Source organism: Anomaloglossus baeobatrachus, chromosome 8, assembly GCF_048569485.1.
Source record: "Anomaloglossus baeobatrachus isolate aAnoBae1 chromosome 8, aAnoBae1.hap1, whole genome shotgun sequence".
NCBI classification, from domain to species: Eukaryota; Metazoa; Chordata; class Amphibia; order Anura; family Aromobatidae; genus Anomaloglossus; species Anomaloglossus baeobatrachus.
Genome location: NC_134360.1, coordinates 210243514 through 210267182, shown reverse-complemented (window position 1 = coordinate 210267182; position 23669 = coordinate 210243514). Strand labels below are relative to the sequence as shown.

General features: G+C 41.6%; 1 protein-coding gene across 1 annotated transcript in view; it reads right to left on the bottom strand.

Annotated features, from left to right (window-relative positions):
• TNN (tenascin N) overlaps positions 1 to 13227 on the bottom strand; it is a 96976-nt gene extending 83749 nt beyond the window's left edge. Inside the window, exons 1-2 of the mRNA XM_075320146.1 lie at positions 13125 to 13227; positions 1609 to 1981 (exon numbers count right to left, since the gene is read on the bottom strand). Of these exons, the coding sequence (XP_075176261.1) occupies positions 1609 to 1960 (352 nt within the window). The 5' untranslated portion in view covers positions 1961 to 1981; positions 13125 to 13227. The remainder of the gene's footprint in view (positions 1 to 1608; positions 1982 to 13124) is intronic.
• Positions 13228 to 23669: the final 10442 nt, after the last annotated feature.

Genomic DNA, 23669 nt, shown 5'->3' with positions numbered 1-23669 from the left:
GCCTAGCAGGTCGGCGATATATCCCCATTCATTTTGAAGACGCAGACACTATTCAATACAATGGTGGAGTAGGGAGCTAAAGGCTCCCTGCACCACTATTCAGCTCATTATGGGAATGGGGCTCGGTAAGTATTTTTATTTATTTACTTGGTGCCCTACTAGGATGGGGTAGAAGGGCACTTTGGGGATATCATTCATTGTTGGGGGTTTATTTGCATTCATCTGGTCACATGCTCCTCCACCAGGAGTCTTCTTGAGAACAGTAAAGCTGTGCAATCTGTGAGGAAATCAGCACTAACAAGTGCAGGAAAAGGACCAAAAATACGTCTATACCTCCCAACCATGCGAGATTTGAGAAGCTATTCCTCAATCCTAGCAGGTCTGCGATATATCCCCATTCATTTTGAAGATGCAGACGCTATTCAATAGAATGGTGGAGTACGGAGCCTTCAGCTCCCTGCACCACTATTCAGTTCACTATGGGAATGGGGCTCGTTAAGTATTTATATTCATTTACCTGGTGCACTCCTAGGATGGGGTAGAAGGGCACTTTGGGGACATCATTCATTGTTGGGGGTTCATCTATGATGAACACAGATGGTATAAATTGATTTGGAAGACCTGGTCCATCAGCCATGTCAGTAATCTGTGGGCGCAAATGTACTCTAGTCCCCCCCTGGAGTGTGACGATGGCTGGGTGTAGGAAGTTTGGTGAGAGGCGTTCAGACTTACATGCGTCTGATGCACAATAAAAAACACTACAAACAAAAGGGGACATCGGGGACACAATACAGCGGGAGGCCCTTGAACTAGTGAGAGGGGTTGGTGGAACACCCTCTTAACCTCACCTGCAGCTGTTCCTCCTCTCATAGCCAGTCCCTATACAATCTCCACAACTGTCACTGAGCAGGAACCTGAGACCCTCAGAAGACCCTATAGAGGTCCTGACTAGTGAAGGGCAGTTGGGGTTCACTAGACCTCACCACTGCACTAACCAGACACATGGTAAGTAAAGACAAACAAGGAGAAAACACAACCAAAAGGTTAAACCCTGAGAACAGGAAACTTCCATAGCAGAACCTTCCTCCAAGGCAGCCAGAGACCAAATAACATTGTATCTTCAGCAGGGATTGCTGGATAACACCGCTATTTAAATCTGAAGGGCGTGACTACAAAGCTACTGCATCTGAAGCACTCAGCTAGGAACTACTTTGAAAAGCTGAAAGAGAAAAACTGACATTTAACCATTTCAGTACTAAGAGAAACAAAACGCATTTAAATGTAGAGAGCCAGAAGAAAGGCTCCAGTCCAACGACTGTCACTGATCTCTAAAAACAGGGAGATGAACGTGACATAGAGTGATTTTTTTTTTGTACATCTTAATTTTTTGTGCAAATTTTATATAATTTTATGGAGCTGAAAGGTCATACATAAGGCTAAAGATAAATATCATTTTAATATTGCGCAAAATGTATGAACTGCATGCACTAATTTGAAGGATTTGGCACCAAAAGAGGCAGAAGAAAATGGAAATAAGGAATCGGGCACTTGATCTTTAGTAATATTGACCTTGCACAGAATATCCCAGTTACTATGCGCGGTAATTACCTGCAGCTACACAGCATCCATCATACTGCTCCTTCATTTCCTTCATACCCAGCTCTAATGCTTGCAGTCTGGCGAGGAGGTCATCTAGGAAAGCGTTCTTCTGGCAGTCCTCAGCCGGGCTCTGGAGCCGCAGGAGGTGCCTGAACACCAGCTTATTATCATCTGATTCCATGGTTTGGAGCTGTTCATTGTCTTCTCCTGGCACACTGTAGATGTGGGTGATGGACAGCGCCTTCTCACTGCTGCAGCCCTTGTTTTCTGAGACTTTGATGGAGGCTCCAGAAGTTAGAAGATGATAGGGACCGAAAAGAAGGAGCGAAGTCAAAACTCTCCAAAATGATAACGGGTCCATTGTGAGTCCTCACCAGGAGCACTGCATGGGAAAGATGAATGAATGAGTTTCACAAAGTGTTAATAATTATATAGAATTGAACTAAATAAAATCAGAACCTCTGTTCTGAGTCCTGTTCCTGGCCTTGCTCCTGACCAGACCTAATCTGATACACCCCCCCATCCCCCTCCCACTATGGAGACAACGGGCAGAAGTGTGATGTTAACCACAGATAAAGACAGACAAGGGAAAGCCAAAAGTCTGACACACTGCACATACAAAGGATTAGACAATAAGAAATTCAGGAGGAAAACAAGAGCAGGAAGGTAGCTACAAAAGACAACTGGGGTTAACTCCACAACTGCACAAAGCAATAGGTACTACAACCACCATATAGTCTGGGACGCCATACCATCGCAACTAAGATATACTATAGATGGCATAGGAGGAAGGACCCAGCCAGCATATACAGGCGAGGAGCAGATGTGATAGGCTCCCTCAAAACAGGTGATCAAAGAGAGCAAACAAGCAGAATAGCAGAGATTAACTCTTGCTAGCCTGCCCGTGAATCAGCACACAGCTGGTCAAAGCCTGAGTCTGACTGTGTTGATCCTATACACCAGAGAATTTCTCAGGCATTGTGTCAGACAGAACCTGTAATCTGAACAGAACCTGATGCCTCCATGACAGTCGTCAAAGTTTGTGAAAATCTCAGTGTGACAGGTCATTAGAGTTGAACCTGTTAACCATGGGTTCAAGTTCTAACAAAGCCCGGCAACAAAAATATTTTAGCAGGGTATAACCACACTAATATTGCTTATATTTACACTATTGGATTATTTTGAAAAAAAAAATGCATTAGAGATTAGCTCTATTTTATTTAGTGCAAATTTTTCTGGTCTTTACAAAGGGGTGTGGCTCACAGGATCCTCTGGCACACGTCTTTATGCTGTCCTACATAATTACCATGTGGGTCACTCATGCCCCCTTGGTAAGGGTCATGAAAATTAGCCTTGAATAAAAAGGCCTATATCTCTGGATCAGTATGGCAGAAAAATATTAGTCAGGGCAGCATAAAGAATAAAGTAAGAGAAAAAAATAGCCACTATTGTATTGACCTGGTGGCAGGTTCTCTGTAAACTGTCTGTTAAAAAACACTATTAGGGTACTTTCACACATCCGGATTTTTGCTCTGCGGCACAATACGGCGTTCTGCAGAAAAACCGCAACCGGCTTTTGTAACGCCGATTGCGGTTTTTTTTTGCATTGACTTACATTAGTGCCGTATTGTGCCGTAGGGGCTTGCGTTCGGTCCGGTTTTTGCCGCATGCGGCAGATTTAGCCGATGCGGCGGCCGGATCGAACGTACCCTGCAACGTTTTTTGCTCCGGCAAAAAACACCGCATCGCGCCGCATCCGGACGCTGCGGCGCATTTTTCAATGCATCCCTATGGAGGCCGGATGCGGCGCGATGCGGAAAAAACCGCATCCGGTCGCCGCATGCGGTATTTTCCACTGCGCATGCTCAGTAGCATGCCGCAACCGGAAAAAACCGGACCGGCCGCATGTAAAAACTTATGCAAAGGATGCGGTGTTTTCACCGCATCCGTTGCATAGTTTTCACAGCCGGATTGAGCCGCAGGGCTCAAACCGGATGTGTGAAAGTAGCCTAAGGGTTATTTTCAAGCTTATTGGAACTTCTGATGCCGTACGGCTGCCGCACTCAGAGCCCTGCTGCCGGGAGGAAATGATTTTTATTCTTCCCAGCAGCCTTCGACTTTTAGTCATAGGAGTGAAACATATGCTCCTTCAGTTACCTCTCTGTGCAGAATGATTGGCGACTGTATCTGGCATTAATTGGCAGCCTCATCAGCATTGCATCAATTCAGAGCGGCTGTCAGTCAGTGCTGGGGGCGTGGTTACAGCCGCCACTCTCTACACACAGAGCATTGAATGAAACCACACTGGCCGCTCCCCTATGACTGAAAGCCTGATGCTGCCCAGAGGAATACGTTTTTTTTCTCCCAGCGGCGAGGCTCTCAGTGTGGCAGCCACATGACTTCAGAACTATAATACTCTGCAGATTAATCCCATATCTGCAACGTAATAGCATTTTTTACATGACAGGTACCATTTAAAGGAAGCCTGTTATCTGATTCATGCTGCACAAATTCACGTGTTCACTTATATGGTGGGGGTGCAAGATGTCTGACCAATCTGTACCATGGGCAAATTTTACTTTAAAAAAGTTGAGGACTATGTATTTCAGCAGACTAGTTGGAAACCAGTCCTTGGCGCCTTCTCACTTCCCCACTCTCCTAGACTAACAGTTCACTCCCAATGTATGTGAAAATAGGGAGGGAACTGTCAGTCAAAGGGATAGGGTTGGGGAGAAGCCGCTGGAGATTGCAGTATTTTTTCTCTGAAACGCGGCAGATTGCAGAGTAATTCATACATTGCTGCAATAGTGTATTCAATATCTGATTTTATTTCGGGTAGCATGAATCAGATGACAGTTTTCCCTTTAATATTGGTTACATTTCCTAGGATCATTAATATCAGACCAGTGATACCCTAAGACTTCCCCCACCACCATACAAGTGAATAGGAGACCACTTGTTGCACCCTTTTGTACCACTCACAACACAATGTGCAGTTATGCCACTTTTGGTGCACCAAGGAACAGGGTTACCAACCGTCCAGAAATTCCATGTTGCTTTATACATGCTGCCATAAAGTATATATAGTGCAGTGCTAACCACTGAGCCACTGTACTGTCCTATATATAGTACAGAGCTAACCACTGAGCCACCGTGCTGCCCTATCTATTGTACAGTGCTAACAACTGAGCCACCATACTGCCCTATATATAGTATCGTCCTAACCTCTGAACCATCGAGCTGCCCCTCTATATAGTATATTGCTAACGACTAAGCCACCATGGTGCTCTATATATAATAATGCTAACCGCTGAGCCACTGTTCTGCACTATATATATAGTACAGTGCTAACCACTAAGCTACTGTGCTGCCCTATGTAAAGTACAGTTCTAACAACTGAGCCATTGGGCTGCCATATATATAGTACAGTGCTAACCACTGAGCCACCTTGCTGCCCTATATGTAGTACAGTGCTAACCACTGAGCTACCGTGCTTCCCTCTATATGGTATATTGCTAACCACTCAGCAATTTTTTTTCTGCCCTATGTATAGTACAGTGCTAACCACTGAGCCATCGTGCTGACCTATATGTAGTACAGTGCTTACCACTGAGCCACTGTGCTGCCATCTATATGGTATATTGCTAACCACTGAGCCACTGTGCTGCCCTATATATAGTAAAGTAAAGTGCTAACCACTGAGCCAGTGTGCTGCCCTATATATAGTACAGTGCTAACCATTCAGCCATCATGCTGCCCTATGTGGGGTACAGTGCTTACCACTGCGCCACTGTGGTGTCCTATATATAGTACAGTGCTAACCATTGAGCCACCATGCTCCCTATGTGTAGTACAGTGCTAACCACTGAGCCTCTGATGCTCAGTTACAGGGAAAATCTGTACAACAAAAACAAATCATGATGTCCTAAAAATATTTTGTGATTCCTGCATGAAGGAAAAATGAGCAAAAAAATTCCTGCAAAAAAAACGGAAGAAAACGCAAATAATTAGTGTAAACAACATGTAATATTTTATCTTCCACACATTTCATAAAAACAATATAACAATTATTAGCCATCCACCCAATGTTTTTTAATTAATAATGGCTCAGATTGTGTGACACGTGAACAGCGTAAAATTTAAAAACATGGCAAAACCTGTATTCTCTAGCTTCACATGATAAAAGCAAAAAAAAAAATATAAAAATTGTCCAGTCATTAAGTACTGGTTTTTACTGTGTTTTCTTCCTCTTTGCATGGATATCCACATATAATTCTCCATGGGAAATTTGGTTCATGCGTCTTGTTCATCTGCTGGGAGAAATGCTTAGTGTCTGACCATCCCATATCTCATCCTAGAGGTCAGAGGTTAACAAATCCAATTGACCTTTGTAATTATTAGGATGTACAAACCTCTAACATGACAGTGAAGACACCGATGCATCATCATTAACGAAAGGAATACAGATAGCGCAACACCAGGAGGAGCTTTTATATTGTGCTAATGGACTGTCAAAATGGTGCATGGAAAGCAGGATGGGCTATGCCAAAAAAAGTATTGTAAGGCATTCAGAGTCCTTATAAATCATATGGAAACTCCCTTTAAGAAATTCTGCTTCTAAGGGTGCTATTTTTATTGTAGGACTTTTTTAAACTTCAATAGTAGGCTTCTGTAATATAAGCTCAATGAGTGTCAAATCCCTGAAGGGTTGTAAAATATAATTGCACAGTAAGTGAACCTGTAATAATGGATAGGGATTCATAAACCTACACAAGCCCAGAGAGAATACTTCCTAGAGCTACATCATCATCTAATAACGTCTTGTATTTATAGAAAGTATAATAAATGTTTTATAGTGATAATAATAATAATAATAATATTTATTCATTTATATAGCGCTATTGATTCCACAGCACTTTACATACATTGGTAACACTGTCCCCATTAGAGCTCACAATCTAAATTACCTATCAGTATGTCTTTAGAGTGTGGGAGGAAACCGGAGTATCCGGAGGAAACCCACGCGAACACGGGGAGAACATACAAATTCCTTGCAGATGTTGTCCTTAGTGGGACTTGAACTCAGGACCCCAGCGCTGCAAGGCTGTAGTGCTAACCACTGAGCCACCGTGTCACCCTGGCAACTAATAAAAATAAGTCTGCATAATAAACTACACTAGCTGCTAGTAGCCACCACTAGGGGGAGCTTACTGCATACTGATACTCTGTTTCCCTGAAAATAAGCCCTACCCAAAAAATAAGCCCTAGTAGGATTTTGGGGGCCTTTTTTTTTTTTTTTTAAGTATACTTGAAATATCCCTACTCCAAAAATAAGTCGTAGCTGCGCTTCAATAAGGAAGTGTCCAAGCACCTAAAAAAGTTAAAGAATACAGCAGGACTCTTCATCAAAGAAAGAAGACACTCCCAAAAGAAAGAAGGCATCCATAAATAAAAAGCAAATACCCCCCCCCAAAAAAAGCAGACCTTCTCCCTCCTCCCAAAAAATCACACTCACTAGACCCCAAACAATTACAGTTGGCAAGTGCCGATGGTGGATGGGCTCTCACACAGAGATCTGCATTGCGGTTAGGTCCCTCGCCATTCCAGCTGTATTGCATGGCATCTCTAACAAACAGATCAGGTGCTAGTATCATTCCGCGAGAGTGATACTGCTTCCAGTCACCAGGGGGGGCAACCGCTGTGGAACACAGGGGGACCTGACAGTGACGCAGATTTGTATGTGAGAGCCCATTCACTTAACAACTCTAATTGTGTGGGGTCTGGTAAGTGTGATTCTTTTAGGGGGTGTCTCCTTTCTTTTGGGGGTAAACTTAGCAATACATAGAGGATAATAAATTAAAGCAAATAATTTAAACCATTGTAAATCTGGTATATATCTACCACTATAGGACGGATTCTGCACCATGAGAATAGCAGATCAGATAAGAAAATGTGCATCTCACCCAGTAATAGAATTAATGGAAAATGTTGATGTTCCAGAATGTGATGACATGATTATATTTGAATAATTGTTGATTTTTTTTTCTTCAACAATATAAATGTGGATTGTTGTTCGTGGGAAAATATGACATCCCCTGAAAATAAGCCCTAGCGCTTCTTTCAGACCAAAAAATAACATAAGAACCTGTCTTATTTTTGGGGAAACAAAACATGGGTATGTACAGATAAATAAGGAATCTGTATGTAGATGGTTCATTGGCACCCTCTAGTGGTGGTTGCAGACAGACACAATATTTTATTTTGTACTTTTGGGAATTTGTAGGTAGGAGGAACTCAAAACTCAATAAAACAAAATCCATTGTCCAGACTGATATTGCCCAGTAGAGTAGATATAACATTGAGTAATGTTTTTAGTTACTGTAATCTAGCACAGATGTCAGAGAACTGTTCGCAGCTACTGTGTAGCTTACTCCAGTCCAAGCCTTAATGAGTAATGACCGGATCATTATTGCTAGGGGAAGATATATATTAAGAGCTTCCAGATGTTCCTAAATCAGAGACAATGGATGAACAGGTTTGACAACTTTCCAGAAATTCCCGGACAGAACGTAAAAAATAGGGAACTTTTTTTCCCCTGTCTGTGAAATATTTGATGAATCTGTTATTTTAAAGTTGGAGAAATCTATGTAGATTATTATCATTTTACAGTTCCCAGTGAATGCAGCTGATGTCTTCATATCAAAATTATGGGCTGCAGACATGTATCCCTTAAGGAACTTGTCTTGTCCCGTATCCCCTTCAAGCGAGCAGCATTCACATTTGCACATCAAAATCCCCTTCCAAACCGGCCATGTATAACATCATTCTCTAAAATTAATGTGCAAAAAAAAGCATTTATTACCTCCATTTTTCATATACTAATTAATGCCTTCACTAGTCGCAGGGGCGTTGTATCCCCAGACTAGTCGGCCCTCTTTCCATGTTATTACGCCTCTGTGGGTGTGATAACATGATTTCCAAAAGCCAACGTCATCACAGCTTCTGGAATTCTTGCGCATGCGCACGGCTTATATTGGCAGCATTGGTCCTCGTCAGAAGCCGGTTGTACGCTTCAGAGAGGTGCAATGCGCATGATCGGAAGAACAGCTTCTGCACTTCCGATCATGCGTAGTGCGCCTATTTGAAACAGTGACACATACACCCAGCTTCTGAGTCACACTGACACTGCCGACATGAGCCGTGCGTATGCGCAAGATTTCCAGGAGCTTCGGTGATGCCGACTCTTGGAAATTATGTTATCACTGCTACAGAGGAGTAATAACATGGAAAGAGGGCCAACTAGTCTAGGGAAACTAACGCTCCTGCGACTAATCACATGTCCTTATTTGCATACGAAAAACTGAGGTAACAAATGCTTTTTTTTACACATTGATTTTATAGAATGAAGTTATACATGGCTGGTCAGGAGGGAATTTTGATGCAGAAATGTGAATCCTGCTGGCTTGGATGGCATACGGGCCTAACAGATTCTCTTTAAAATCCCAATGATTTATTACAATTAAATATGACTAAATACTAAATATTCGAGTTGGGGTTACTCGTACTGAATATCGAATACTATTCCAGTATTCGTGACACATAAAGAACCTAATGCAATAGAACCAAAGCATTTATCTTGAAGATTTCTCAAAAATGCTCTGGTTCCCCAATGACTTTCATTAGGGTTCTTTTCCACTTGCGTACGGCTTCCGATGCGAGAGCATCGAAAGTGATATGCTAATGACCCTCTGCTGCGAGCGTCAGCCGAGGGTCATGCGACTGTGATGCGATCTTGCAATCATATCACAGCTGCGGAGAAGAGGGAGGGAGAACTTTCTGCCCATCATCTCTGCTGTCTGTCTCTGTGTACTGTATATCGCACTGCAGTCGCATAACATGCGATGTTTCACACGCTCCCATAGACTTGTATGGGGGTGCGTGAGCCAAGGCTCGCATGCTGCGATTGCACCGAGAGCACGATTTGTGACGAGAAATAAACGGTAAGAGGATACTGCCTCATTGATTAACACTGGTGCGAATGCAATCCGATGTTTTATCGGATCGCACTCACACATGAAAATCACAAGTGGAAAAGAGCCCTTAGGTTCATTATTCATGACGAATACTGGAATAGTACTAGTTATTCAGTATGAATAATCTGAATCCGAAAATTTTGTATTCGCTCATCACTAACCATAATGTGTATGTAAAAAAATCTTGGCTGTCGGTGATTTTTTTTTACAAGATGTCTAGAAAAATAAAAAAATAAAAATACAAAAAAAATCTACCAGCAACCCGGCAGATGAATGCAATATGTATATGCTTGAAACGTATATATAGTATAATATAAAGTTGATCCTAAATTTATATAATTAATATTTATTGTGCAAGGTTTCAAGATTTAAAATATCCTTTGGACACAAAAAAGTATCAGAGACACGACAGAAGATTGTATTTTAGAAGTTCAGGTATTAAATCTTCAATGACCACTAAGAAAAAGGGGCTGAACCCCTCTCCAGAGGGCAATCCACCCTCTCCCCTCTCAGTTGGCTATTGACTATTATGGGTCACCAGCATCTCTCTTAGGCTATGTGCGCACTAGAAATGTGAAGTTTCTCAAGAAAATTTCTTGAGAAACTTCTGGGAGTGAAAGATTTCCGGACCTCCGGAAAAATCCGCACCAAATCCGCATGCGGATTTGCCGCGGATTTGCCGCGGATTAGTCGCGGAATAGCCGCGGAATTGCCGCGATTTTCCCGCGGGTGGTTCCCTGCGGATTTCTGCAGGCTGTACTGCCGAAATCCGCAGGGTACCTGAGGAAATAATGGACATGTTCATTTTCTCAAGAAAGTTTCTCGAGAAATTCTTCTCGCGGAAATTTCTTGAGAAAAATCCGCACCAGTGCGCACAGCTATTTTTTTTTCCATAGAATTTGCTGGGAAATGTCTGCACAAAGATTGCAGACATTTCTCAAGAAATTTCCGCGGCAAATCCGCGGGTAAAAAGCTCTAGTGCGCACATAGCCTTAGGCTACTTTCACACATCCAGTTTGAGCAGTGCGGCTCAGTCCGGCTGTGCAAGCTATGCAACGGATGCGGCGAAAACACAGCATCTTTTGCATAAGTTTTTACATGCGGCCCGTCCATTTTTTTCCGGTTGCGGCATGCTACTGAGTATGCGCAGTGGAAGAAACCGCATGCGGCGACCGGATGCGTTTTTTCTGCATCCCGACGAATTTGGCGTCCATAGGTATGCATTGAAAAATGCGCCACAGCGGCCGGATGCGGCGCGATGCGTTTTTTTTGCCGGAGCAAAAAACGTTGCAGGCAACGTTCCATCCGGCCGCGGCATCGGCTAAATTTGCCGCATGCGGCAAAAACCGGACCGACCGCAAGCCCATGCGGCACAATACGGCACTAATGTAAGTCTATGCAAAAAAAACCCGCAAATACAAAAATGTGTATTTTGGGAGTTTTTTACCTCAATATTTGTAAGGCCATGAGCACAAGGTTTTTAGTGAGTTTTACCTCAGTATTTGCAAGGTCACTTGCACACAATGTGTATTTTGGGAGTTTTTTACCTCAATATTTGTAAAGCCATGAACACACGGTTTTTAGTGAGTTTTTACCTCAGTATTTGTGTAAGGCCACGTGCACACTTTGAGAATTTGAGGAGTTTTTACCCTCAGTATTTGTAAGGACACATTTACTTTGTTAGTATTTGGTGAGTTTTTTACCTCAGTATTTGTAAGCCAAAATCAGGAGGGGAACAATCAGAGGAAAAGTATAATAGACACATGGGTACCACTTCTGTATTTATCGCCCACTTCTGGTTTGGGGTTACAAATACTGAGGTAAAAACTCACCAAATACTCAATATGTGCATGTGGACTTAGAAATAATGAGGTAAAACCACACTAAACACTCAGCATGTGCACGTGGCCTTACAAATACTGAGGTAAAAGCTCAATAAATACCGTTTGCACCTGATCTTACAAATACTGAGGTAAAAACTCACCAAATACACAACATGTGCATGTGATCTTACAAAAACTGAGGTAAAACTCATTAAATACTCACCGTGTGCACATGACCTTACAAATAAGGATGTTAAATCTCACTGAATACTCACCATGTGCACGTGGCCTTGCAAATACTGAGGTAAAAAACTCTCCAAAGACTCAACATGTGCACCGTGGCCTCCACATGTACATCTCAGGGCTCCTGCATTTACTCTGCACAGCAGACCCCCTGGCCACCCTGCACAGTTTGGTGGTCCCAGAGCCCGACCAAGGAATAATTAATAAGAAGGCAGCACTACACTAAACCAGAACCTCATACCCTTCATTGTCAGAATGGTTGGACATCAAAGATTATGATGTTCTCAATAGGTGATAGTCACTAGCTAGTGTATATACACAGTAAATAATGTGAACAAGCAGAGCTGCAGTATAAAGCATGTAGGAGGAGGAAGAGCAGCAGCCTGAATCTGTGATTAAATACACTTCTTTCTATGCCAGCAGTAAAAGCCATAAAAACAATAAGGGGCGGAAAACTATTATAATATAATGACGTTAACCCCTTCATGCTTATCAACACTCAAATGACATGTTCTAATCTTTAAGAGGATCTGATATGTATATTTTAATAAATACCCTATTTTGGAACTTGTTTTCTTTGAACAGTTCAATTCCTCTGTTATTCCTCTTGGAAATATATTACCAAATTGACAACTGGGCATTAGCATCCCCTTTCCTTTGTCCAATCAATGCTTAGGGACACACCCCTTTGCCAAGGAGAATGGTAACTCCTAGGTGTTAATTTATTAGTCATTTACCATAAGTGACAACAGAGGAGCTATACAGTTCAAAAAAGATGCTCCTCCATGGTTATCTCAAGGGGAATATGTCAGGAGAGCCGACAAGTCCTCTCCAAAAATTGGTGTCTGTATTAAAAATTACAAGTCAGAAAACCCCAGAAATATCTATTCTAAGAAAAATCATCCATCTCTTACTCATTACTATCACATAATCTGACTGTAGAAGTAACGATTAAAAAAAAAAAGACAAAGCATAAAATAATCAAAACAAAATCTTCACATCAATACAAACAATTTTCAGCTCAGGACCACATTCAATGTGCAATCAATCAACAGAAGTCAGATCAATGGGCAATGCAGAACCATCCGAAAAATCGACATCAGAGACCGTAGATCTATTAGTCCGAAGTTATGCAATTCGGATAAAAATAATAAAAAAAAAAGATAAAACTCTAATATATCATCAAGTTAAACCTACACGTAAAATGGTAAAACACATGCACAATGTAATTCCATAATAAAGCTATAATAATCCATCTCATTCCATGGCACATTACAATTTATACCGCCCTAAGTTTTCGGTTAAAACTGCACCAAAAACTTCACGTCAATGTCTTTGATGGCGCAGATTGGCACAGTATAGTAACATGCAGCCATTGCCACCCATAGGACAGTGCACTGGGCACCACAGCTCAGGGCACACCTACCCCACTCAGAAGACTTGGACTCTGCTCACTTCTTGCTCTCTCAGCAAGTTTAAGTGTTGCACAGATCTAGAAGAAGGGACCAATCGTCAATGCAGGGGAGTTGCTCTCATGCCAGTGTTTATTACTAAGTGTCATGGACCCCTGTAATCCCTCTATCCCACCCCCCTTTCTTTTTAAAATTCTTGCTTAGATTTCCTACAGCCCATCTGCCCATATGAAGACCTCCCCCCCATCCCATGCCTTCACAGCTCACAAAACTCCCTGTAAAACACACTGAACAAATGTCAGCAGGTATTTTACACATTGGAAGGCTCGGAAAGATGATATTCCCGACTTGTTGGACATCAGGTTATGATTAGCAGACTGACAGGCTGAACATTACATTCCTCATTATCTGACATGACAGTATTGATTAGCCCAGGCCACTGCATATAATATTGATCTGGCTCTGTGGTCGCAGATCTTGTGATCAGCCAAAATTAAAGAGGTTGTCCACTACTTTTACATTGATGGCCAATCCTTATCAATGTCTTATGTCCTATCCTTAGATAGGTCATCAATGTCTGATCGGCCGGGGTCCGACACCCCGCATCCCTGCTGATCAGCTGTTGTCAGTCCCTGCGGAGACAGCAGTCAGCCGGAAACCCTTATTTCCGGGGCTGCTCTGTCTTCTGATAGCGGCTGCGGCCGGGTACTGCTCATCCACCTCCTATTGATTAGAATGGGAGGCGGATGTGCAGTGCCACTATCAGAAGATTGAGCAGCTCCGGAACTGAGCATTTCCGGCTGCCTGCTACCGCTGTCAAGACCGACAACAGCTGGTCGGTGGGGATTTTGGGTGTCAGACCCCGGCCGATCCGACACTGATGATGATGGCCTATCCTAAAGGCCACTTTACACACAGAGATAAATCTGTGGCAGATCTGTGGTTGCAGTGAAATTGTGGACAATCAGTGCCAGGTTTGTGGCTGTGTACAAATGGAACAATATGTCCATGATTTCACTGCAACCACAGATCTGTCAAAGATTTTATCTCTGTGTGTAAAGTGGCCTTAAGAATAGGCCATCAATATAAAAGTAGTGGTCAACCCTTTTAAAGGACTTCATTACAGACATTGATGAAGTATTAATTATGCAATCTAACTATTATCTCTAGATAACAGTGGATGGCTTTTTGGGACCCTGCGATCTTCCTCCTACGTGCTGGCATACCCAGCCCTTCTTTTGATTAGTGGACCCCAACATCATAATTGCAGAGTTACATCCAGAAATATTTGGACAGTAACATAAGTTTGGTCATTTTAGCTGTTAATATTCCAGATACAGTTATATAATCAATCTGGACTTATAGTGCAGACTCAGCTTTAATTTGAGGGTATTCACATCCTAATTGGAGTAAGGGTTTAGGAACTGCATCAGTTATGTATGTAGCTGGACCTTTTTCAAGGGACCAAAAGTAATTGGCCAATTATCTCAGAATCTATTGAATGGACTGCATGGACTATTCCCTTGATAATGCATTTTCAATTAACCAGGTAAAAGGTTTGGAGCTGATTCCAGGTGTGGCAATTGGAAGCTAATACTGTGCACCCACAACATGTGGTGAAAGGAGCTCTCAATGGAAGAGAAAACAATGTAATTAGTTGGACAAAAAAAAGAGAGATGGCAGGAAAAAAAACTCCAACTCTAAGTCTAACATGAAGAGAAGACTTAAAGAGAGCAAATACAGAGGGTTCACCACAAGGTGCAAACCATTAATCAGCCTTAAAAATAGAAAGCCACATTAGACATTGCCAAAAAAAATCATATGAAGCCATCCAATTCTAGAAAAGCATTATTTGGAGAGATGAAACTTAGATCAACCTGTACAAGACGAAATAATGAGAAGGCTTGCAACAGCTCATGATCCAAAGCACAGCACATTCTCTGTAACACGGAGGCAGTGTGATGGCCAGGCATCCATGGCTTCCAATGGCCTCGGGTCACTAGGGTTTATTGATGATGTTACTGAAGACAGAAGCAGGTGGATGACTCCTGACGTGTACAGGGCGATACGTGCCATAAGCAACAAACACAAAATTTTGAAAAACATATTAGACACATAAGGCTTTGATTGATGTGATGTAACATTTGTTACCATAGAAACAAAAAAAGATCACAAAGCCAAAGACTTATCAGCAGCCCCTTGTACCAGTCAGATAAAGGTAGCTCATATGTCTGTGGTGTGGGTCACATGAAAGCTATGACGCCAATGGGACTGCCTGTTTTTGTTGCTGATATTGTTACTATTATTATTTTTTTAGGGTGGGGGGAGATTTTTTTTTTGCATAGTAATTTTTCAGATTTCCTCCCTTGGCCAGCAAAAGGTTGTTATAAATGGCCTAGATGCTCTTTTTGGAGGTGAGGTTGTACACCGTTTCCTCTTTGTGGCTGTGTACAGGTGCAGGGTGTGTTATAACACTGAACAGCACCACTGCCATCACGCTGCGGGCATCACCTCTGCATCAAGGACCGAAAACCACCCGGGCGGACACATCATTGGTGCAACCTGTTCGATCACACATGGGCCCAAGGGGTAAGGGGGGCCCATTTCCACCTCTAAAGTAGATGAAATAGAGCATATTGATGCGTTTTAGGACTAAAAAGGGACCATATATTGTTCTTGCACAGGGACCCTTTTCTATCTTTGTCCACCAGTGAAACCACCACTTGCGTTACCTTCCTCTCTCCTGTTTGTGTCTACACTGATCAGGACATGTGTTTCCAGCCTCCACTGCTCTCAGATGAGGTAGCAAAAACCTGCTGACAGATTCCCTTTAAGCATGTGAAATGGTGAAATGTAGCTCAATGGGGTTGAGCTCTGGTGATTGACTTCACTTCCACTTCTTTAGCTTAAAAATCTCCTGTGTTTCTTTTTCAATATGTTTTGAACCATTGTCCATCTGTCCTGTTAAGCTCCCTCCAATCAACCTTGCTGCATTTAGTTGAATCTGCACTGAACAATGCAGCAAGGTTGATTGGAGGGAGCTTAATAGGACAGATGGACAATGGTTCAAAACATATTGAAAAAGCAACACAGGAGATTTTTAAGCTAAAGAAGTGGAAGTGAAGTCAATCATCAGAGCTCAACCCCATTGAGCTACATTTCGCCATTTCACATGCTTAAGGCTATGTGCGCACTAGAAATGAGAAGTTTCTCAAGAAAATTTCTTGAGAAACTTCTGGGAGTGAAAGATTTCCGGACCTCCGTAAAAAATCCGCACCAAATCCGCATGCGGATTTGCCGCGGATTTGCCGCGGATTAGCCGCGGAATAGCCGCGGAATTGCCGCGATTTTCCCGCGGGTGGTTCCCTGCGGATTTTTGCAGGCTGTACTGCCGAAATCCGCAGGGTACCTGCGGAAATAATGGACATGTTCATTTTCTCAAGAAAGTTTCTCGAGAAATTCTTCTCAAGGAAATTTCTTGAGAAAAATCCGCACCAGTGCGCACAGCTATTTTTTTTTACCATAGGATTTGCTGGGAAATGTCTGCACAAAGATTGCAGACATTTCTCAAGAAATTTCCGCGGCAAATCCGCGGGTAAATCCGCGGGTAAAACGCACTAGTGCGCACATAGCCTTAAGGTAATCTGTCAGCAGGTTTTTGCTACCTCATCTGAGAGCAGTGGAGGCTGGAAACACATGTCCTGATCAGTGCAGACACAAACAGGAGAGAGGAAGGCAACGCAAGTGGTGGTTTCACTGGTGGACAAAGATAGAAAAGGGTCCCTGTGCAAGAACAATATATGGTCCCTTTTCAGTCCAAAAATGCATCAATATGTTCTATTTCACCTACTTTGGTGGTGGAAATGGGCCTCCTTACCCCTTGGGCCCATGTGTGACCGCACAGGTTGCACCAATGATGTGTCCGCCCGGGTGGTTTTCGGTCCTTGATGCAGAGGTGATGCCCGCAGCGTGATGGCAGTGGTGCTGTCCAGTGTTATAACACACCCTGCACCTGTACACAGCCACAAAGAGTAAACGAGGTACAACCTCACCTCCAAAAAGAGCATCTAGGCCATTTATAACAACCTTTTGCTGGCTAAGGAAGGAAATCTGAAAAATTAGTATGCAAAAAAAAAATGTCCCCTCACCCTAAAAAAATAATAATAGTAACAATATCAGCAACAAAAACAGGCAGTCTCATTGGCGTTGTAGCTTTCATGTGACCCACTCCACAGACATAAGAGCTACCTTTATCTGACTGGTACAAGGGGCTGCTGATAAGTCTTTGGCTTTGTGATCTTTTTTTGTTTCTATGGTAACAAATGTTACATCCCATCAAAGCCTTATGTGTCTAATATATGTTTTCAAAACTTTGTGTTTGTTGCTTATGGCACTCGCGCGGGAAAACAAAATGGCGGCGTCTAATGCCATTTTCACAGCAACTGAGAGCAGAGGAAGGATAAAATTCTTGTTTCTGCAAGGAAAGTCTGCAAAGGATATTCATGGTGATATGTTGCAGACATTGGGGGATCAATGCCCTTCATATTCCACAGTTAAGAACTGGGTTGCCAAATTTAAAACAGGCCCCTTCAGCACCAATGATGAGGAACGTCCTGGATGACCGAGAGTGGTTGTTGTTCCGGAGATCGTCGATGCTGTGCACAACCTCATACTGGAGAATCGACGAATTTCAGCTAAAACAATAGCAGACATCATGAGGATTTCCCGTGAACGTGTTTGTGTCATTATCCATGAACATTTGGACATGAGGGAGCTTCTGCAAAGTGAGTCCCCAAATGTTTGACAACAGATCATTGAAGCATGCGAGTGAAAACTTCCCGGTCCATTTGTCAGCGTTTCTGGACTGATAAGAACTTCCTGGATCTACTGGTCACTATGGATGAGACCTGGATTTATTTGTATGACCCTGAAAACAAGGAGCAGTCAAAAGAGTGGAGGCACAGTGGTTCTCCTCGTCCAAAGTAGTTCAGGGTGCAAAAATCAGCCACAAAGGTGATTTCATCTGTGTTCTGCGATAAGGAGTGCGTGCTGCTAGTGGACTACCTTCAAAAGAGTTCCACTATCAATGCAAGGTATTACATTGAACTTTTGGACCAATTGAAGGCAGCTCTGAAGGCCAAAAGGCGCGGCAAGCTGTCCAAAGGTATCTTGTTCCTGCAAGACAACGCCTCCGCTCACACTTCACAAGCGACCACGGCAAAACTCGCACAGCTGGGCTTCCAGCTGGTTGACCACCCACCATATTTACCAGATATAGCTCCCTCCGACTATCATCTGTTTCCAAACCTGAAGAAACACCTCAAGGGTACCAAATTTCACACCATTTCTGATGCAATGGCTGTTACAAATGCCTGGTTTGAGGCACAAGCAAAATCCTTCTTCTTGCTAGGATTACAGAACTTGGAATACCAATGTAAGAAGTGTGGTGACATCAGTGGAGAGTATGTGGAATAAATGTAAAGTTTCATCATCTATCTTGTTTCTTTCTAGGTAAAGCCAAAGACTTATCAGCAACCCCTCGTACAACAACTTTTCTCCTCCCCCTGATGAAGCTGACATACACTGCGAAACACGCTTTATGTTTCTATATTTGATAATATGGTTATGTACACTTATCTATGTATGGTCTTGGTCACTCATGTGAGTAGTCTTGCACACTAGGATGTTTATTTGATGTTGGCTTATAGGTGGTATATGCTTAAGAGATTGCTCTTTACTCCTGTGCTAATAGTATAGCCTTTCAGGACATATTCTACTCTACTTGCATTGCTAATTGCAGATGCACTTTAATATATTCTTATGCATGAACGGCTCTTGTTGTTAGTGCCTTCCCAGTATTATTTCTGATTGACTCAGCCCTTTTTTATCTGCTCCATTTTTTTCTTTAATCTTTTGCATCTGTTTAAATAACTGTTCTGTACGTTGTTATTATATTCACTAATAAAATATACCTTTTGTAAGCATCATACTCCTTTGTCCTCCAGCTTCATAATAATATAATAATGATAATTAATTTTATTATTATTATTATTATTATTATTATTATTATTATTATTAAGCTGGAGGACAAAGGAGTATGACTTATATTAATAAATTATTATTATTATTATTATTATTATGAAGCTGGAGGACAAAGGAGTATGACTTATATTAATAAATTATTATTATTATTATTATTATTATTATTATTATTATTATGAAGCCGGAGGACAAAGGAGTATGACTTATATTAATAAACTATCTGTACTACCCGGCTTCGCCCAGGTTAATAACTGTTGTTAACAAAATAGAATGTATTAACATTCCCGGGATAGAATGTATAAATGGAATGTATTAACGCCCGGGATAGTAACTGTCTCTCTACTTCTCTCCCATTCTCTGTCTGTCTCCCCCTCTGTATATATCTCTCTATCTCTCTCTATCTCTTTGTCTGTTTGTCTCTTTCCCTGTCTGCCTCTGACTGTCTCTGTCTCTTTCTCCATCTGTCTCAGTCTCTTTCCCTGTCTGTCTATCTATTTTTTTTCCCTGTCTGTCTCTTTCCCTCTCTTTCCCTGTCTGTCTCTTTCCCTCTCTCCCTCTGTCTCTTTCCTTGTGTCTGTCTCTTTGTCTGTCTCTTTACCTGTCTTTGTCTGTCTCTTACCCTGTCTGTCTCTTTCCCTTTCTTTCCCTATCTGTCAGTTTCCCTGTGTCTGTCTCTGTCTCTTTGTCTGTGTCTGTCTCTTTCCCTGTCAGTCTGTCTCTTTGTCTGTGTCTGTCTCTTTGTGTCTGTCTCTTAACCTGTCTATGTCTGTTTCTTACCCTGTCTGTGTCTGCCTCTTTCCCTGTCTGTGTCTGTCTCTTTCCCTGGCTGCATTGTGACACGCCAACATTCCATATAAGGGCGTGGCTGTGCATTCTTCTGAAGTTCTGGCTGCACTGTGGCTCCCAGCTCCATTCGCTTTAATGGAGGCAGGTTTTTTGTCGAATAACTGTAAAGCGCGGGGTTAAAATTTCCCCTTAAAACATAGCCTATGACGCTCTCGGGGTCCAGACGTGTGAGTGTGCAAAATTTTGTGGCTGTAGCTGCGACAGTGCAGATGCCAATCCCGGACATACACACATACACACACACACACACACATTCAGCTTTATATATTAGATTATTAATATTATTATTATTATTATTATTATTATTATTATGAAGCTGGAGGACAAAGGAGTATGACTTATATGAATAAATTATTATTATTATTATTATTATTATTATTAATAATAATAATAATAATAATAATAATAGAACTGCTATTTCTTCATACAACACAAAATCTTGGTAAATAAATCTGCTTCCAATCACACCTTATCCAAAATTTCTGACATGTTAATATTTATATGTGGTTATTTTATTGCTTATTTTGGCGGGTAGCAAAATATCAAAGGCTTGGAGCAGGCAGTCCCTGCAGTGATGTTCTCAGTAGGAAAATGGATACATATGTATTCATTTGTTGTAATGTTACTTCAATTAGTAAGTTAGTTGTATGGCTTTGACAATGAAGAAAAACATTTCTACTTGTGCAAAGTTCTTAGCCCCTGACTGAGCCACTTTAATCTAAGAAAACAGTTTGTTTCTGGACTTACTGATGATCCCTATTAAATTTCCTATTTCTGTGTCATCTTGGAAAGGAACACAGTAAAAGAAAAAAAGCAATACATAATAATAATTATAATAATAATAATGTTGTACTTTAATTGTATACAGTTGGGCATTCCCTTTAATCATCCGGCACAGGTTGACAGTCAGCACACTGCAGACAGTATACGCAGATGTACCAGCCATTGCCATCAGCATTTTCTGTGTGTGCGTGTGATTTTCACTGACATCCCCCCAACCCGCTTTGCTTTAGGACATTCTTTTTTGTCCTGCAAATTCTGTCCAGATGCTAGTAGCACAGCTAGTAAAATGGATATTTATAGTGCTATGACAAGGAGGCACAAAGATAAGGTTTGTCACCACATTGTGCCATATGGTAGTGTCGCTAAGTCCTGGTATCCTACGTGGTATCCACACATGTCACTTAAGGGTGCTTTACATGCTGCGACATCGCTAACGATATATCATCGGGGTCACGGTGTTTGTGACGCACATCCGGCGTCGTTAGCGACATCGCAGCGTGTGACAGCTAGGAGCGACGATCAACGATCACAAAAATGGCAAAAATCGTTGATCGTTGACACGTCGCTCCAAATCATAATGTCGTTGGTGTTTCATTCCGCAGGTTGTTCGTCGTTCCTGCGGCAGCACACATCGCTATGTGTGACACCGCAGGAAAGACGAACATCATCCTACCTGCGTCCATCGTAAAGGAGGAAGGAAGGAGGTGGGCGGCATGTTCCAGCCGCTCATCTCCTCCCCTCCTCTTCTATTGGGCGGCCGTTTTGTGACGCCGCAGTGACGTCGCTATGACACCGAACACATCTCCCCCTTGAAGGAGGGATTGTTCGGTAGCAACAGCGACGTCGCTGACAAGGTACGTGCGTGTGACGCTGCCGTAGCGATATTGTTCGCTATAGCAGCGATCACCACATGTCGCACGAACGACGGGGCAGGTGCTATCGCTCGCGATGTCGCAGCGTGTAAAGCACCCTTTAGTCTTGGTATCCTGCTCCAAAGATCCAGTTTATCTGTATAATAGGAAAAATCTCCCAGTAGAAGTACGTTCAACAAATGAGGGAAACATTGTATTCTTCACTCTTTATTAAAAAGGAAACATTATTTTAAAATATTAATATTTGACTGCATCATAACCCTAAGAGGACGTGTTATAAATGCTAGTTCCTCATGAACTGTGTGGCTGTTTCCTACTTGAGAAAAGAGCCCTCAAAGAGAAAAAAGAATGGATGTGACTACTGGAGAAGACAATAGTATTACTAAATGCTCAGGGACAGCTAAAAAAAAATGAGGCCAAGGGCATTAAGAAGTAAACAAAAACAAAATTCCTTTAAAATTATCAATTTTATTAATTTAAATGTACATTTAAGTATAAAAAAATTATAAAAGCACAAAACAGGACACTAAATGGGTCTACTCGAACACACATAGTTAATAGTAAAGCATATCAAGAGAATAAAAAGTGTTCCCTTAATGATCCTCAGCTTTTGAAAAAAGGCTAAATCAATACAATATACATAAATAGTCATAGAACATAAAGGAAAGACAGTAGTGTTATCACAAATGTAACATTTACAAGCAGAATTCCTAGCTATTGTGTCCCTTCACACCAATACGCGTTTCGCCCAGCTTCATCAGAGGGTGTATCAAAACAGGGGGGAAAAAACAACTATTGATTAAGCTGAACTCTCACTTTGTCATCCCCTTACATTTTTGCACCATATGTAGTAATGACTATAAAGGAAACCATATAGCTATAATTGCTAGTTCCTCGTGGACTGTGTGGCTGTTTTCTACTTCGAGAATAAAGCAATAAATGACAAAAAACATGGATGTGACTACTGGAGAAGACAATAGTCCTACTAAATGCCCAGGGAAAGATAAAAAAAAGAGGCCCAGGGCATTAAGAAATGAAAACAAAAACAGAATTCCTTTAAAATGATCACATTTATTAAATGAAATGTACATACAGGTATAAAAAAAAATTATAAAAGGAACAAGGTACCTAACAAAATAGGACACTAAACGGGCCTACTCGAACAAGCACAGTTAATAGTGCAGCATATCAAGAAAAGTGCTGCCATAATGATCCTCAGTTTCTGTAAACAGGCCAAGTCATTAAAATATAAATGAATAGTCATAGAACATCAAGAAAAGATAATAGCATAATCACAATTGTATCAATTACCAGTAGAATATCAAGCTATTGTGTCCCTCCACACCAACACACGTTTCGCCCTGCTTCATCAGAGGGTGTATCAAAGCAGAAAAGAAAAAACAAATAATGATTAAGTTGAACATTTTCTCACTTTATCATTCCCCAACATTTTTGCAGCATATGTAGTAGTGACTATATAGGAAACCATATCAGTAAAAGTTAAGGATGTGCAAAAAAAGTATTAAAAAGTAGAAGCAAACAGCAAATGTGTAGAGAACAGTAAGAAGAAATTTTCATTACAGTTCGTAGGGCAAAAGGCTGATTTAGGCAACAAAAGCAGAAGTGTAGAGGACACATAGACCCATGTGAGATCTATAAAGCCGACTGTTTATGAGAAGTTAAAACTTACATAAATTCCAGTGTTTACAAGATTCTTCCAAGACGTCCATGGACATATGTTTCATGGCACAGTAGTAGTGTCAATTATGTAGAATTTAGGAGCTGGCTTCATTCTCAGTTGTCTAGGAAGGATATAATCTATAATTATTTGTAGTTTACAAACTCAAACAATTGATACCATATATACATATTATAGGACACAAGTCATTAGTATGTCGGGAGATTTAAGATAAGGCGGAAGACCACAGAATCATTCCTGACTTGGAGCTATCAATGAAAAATAATTGTGTATCTGTAACAGCTTCTAATTTCTACTACCGTATACATACATGTTTT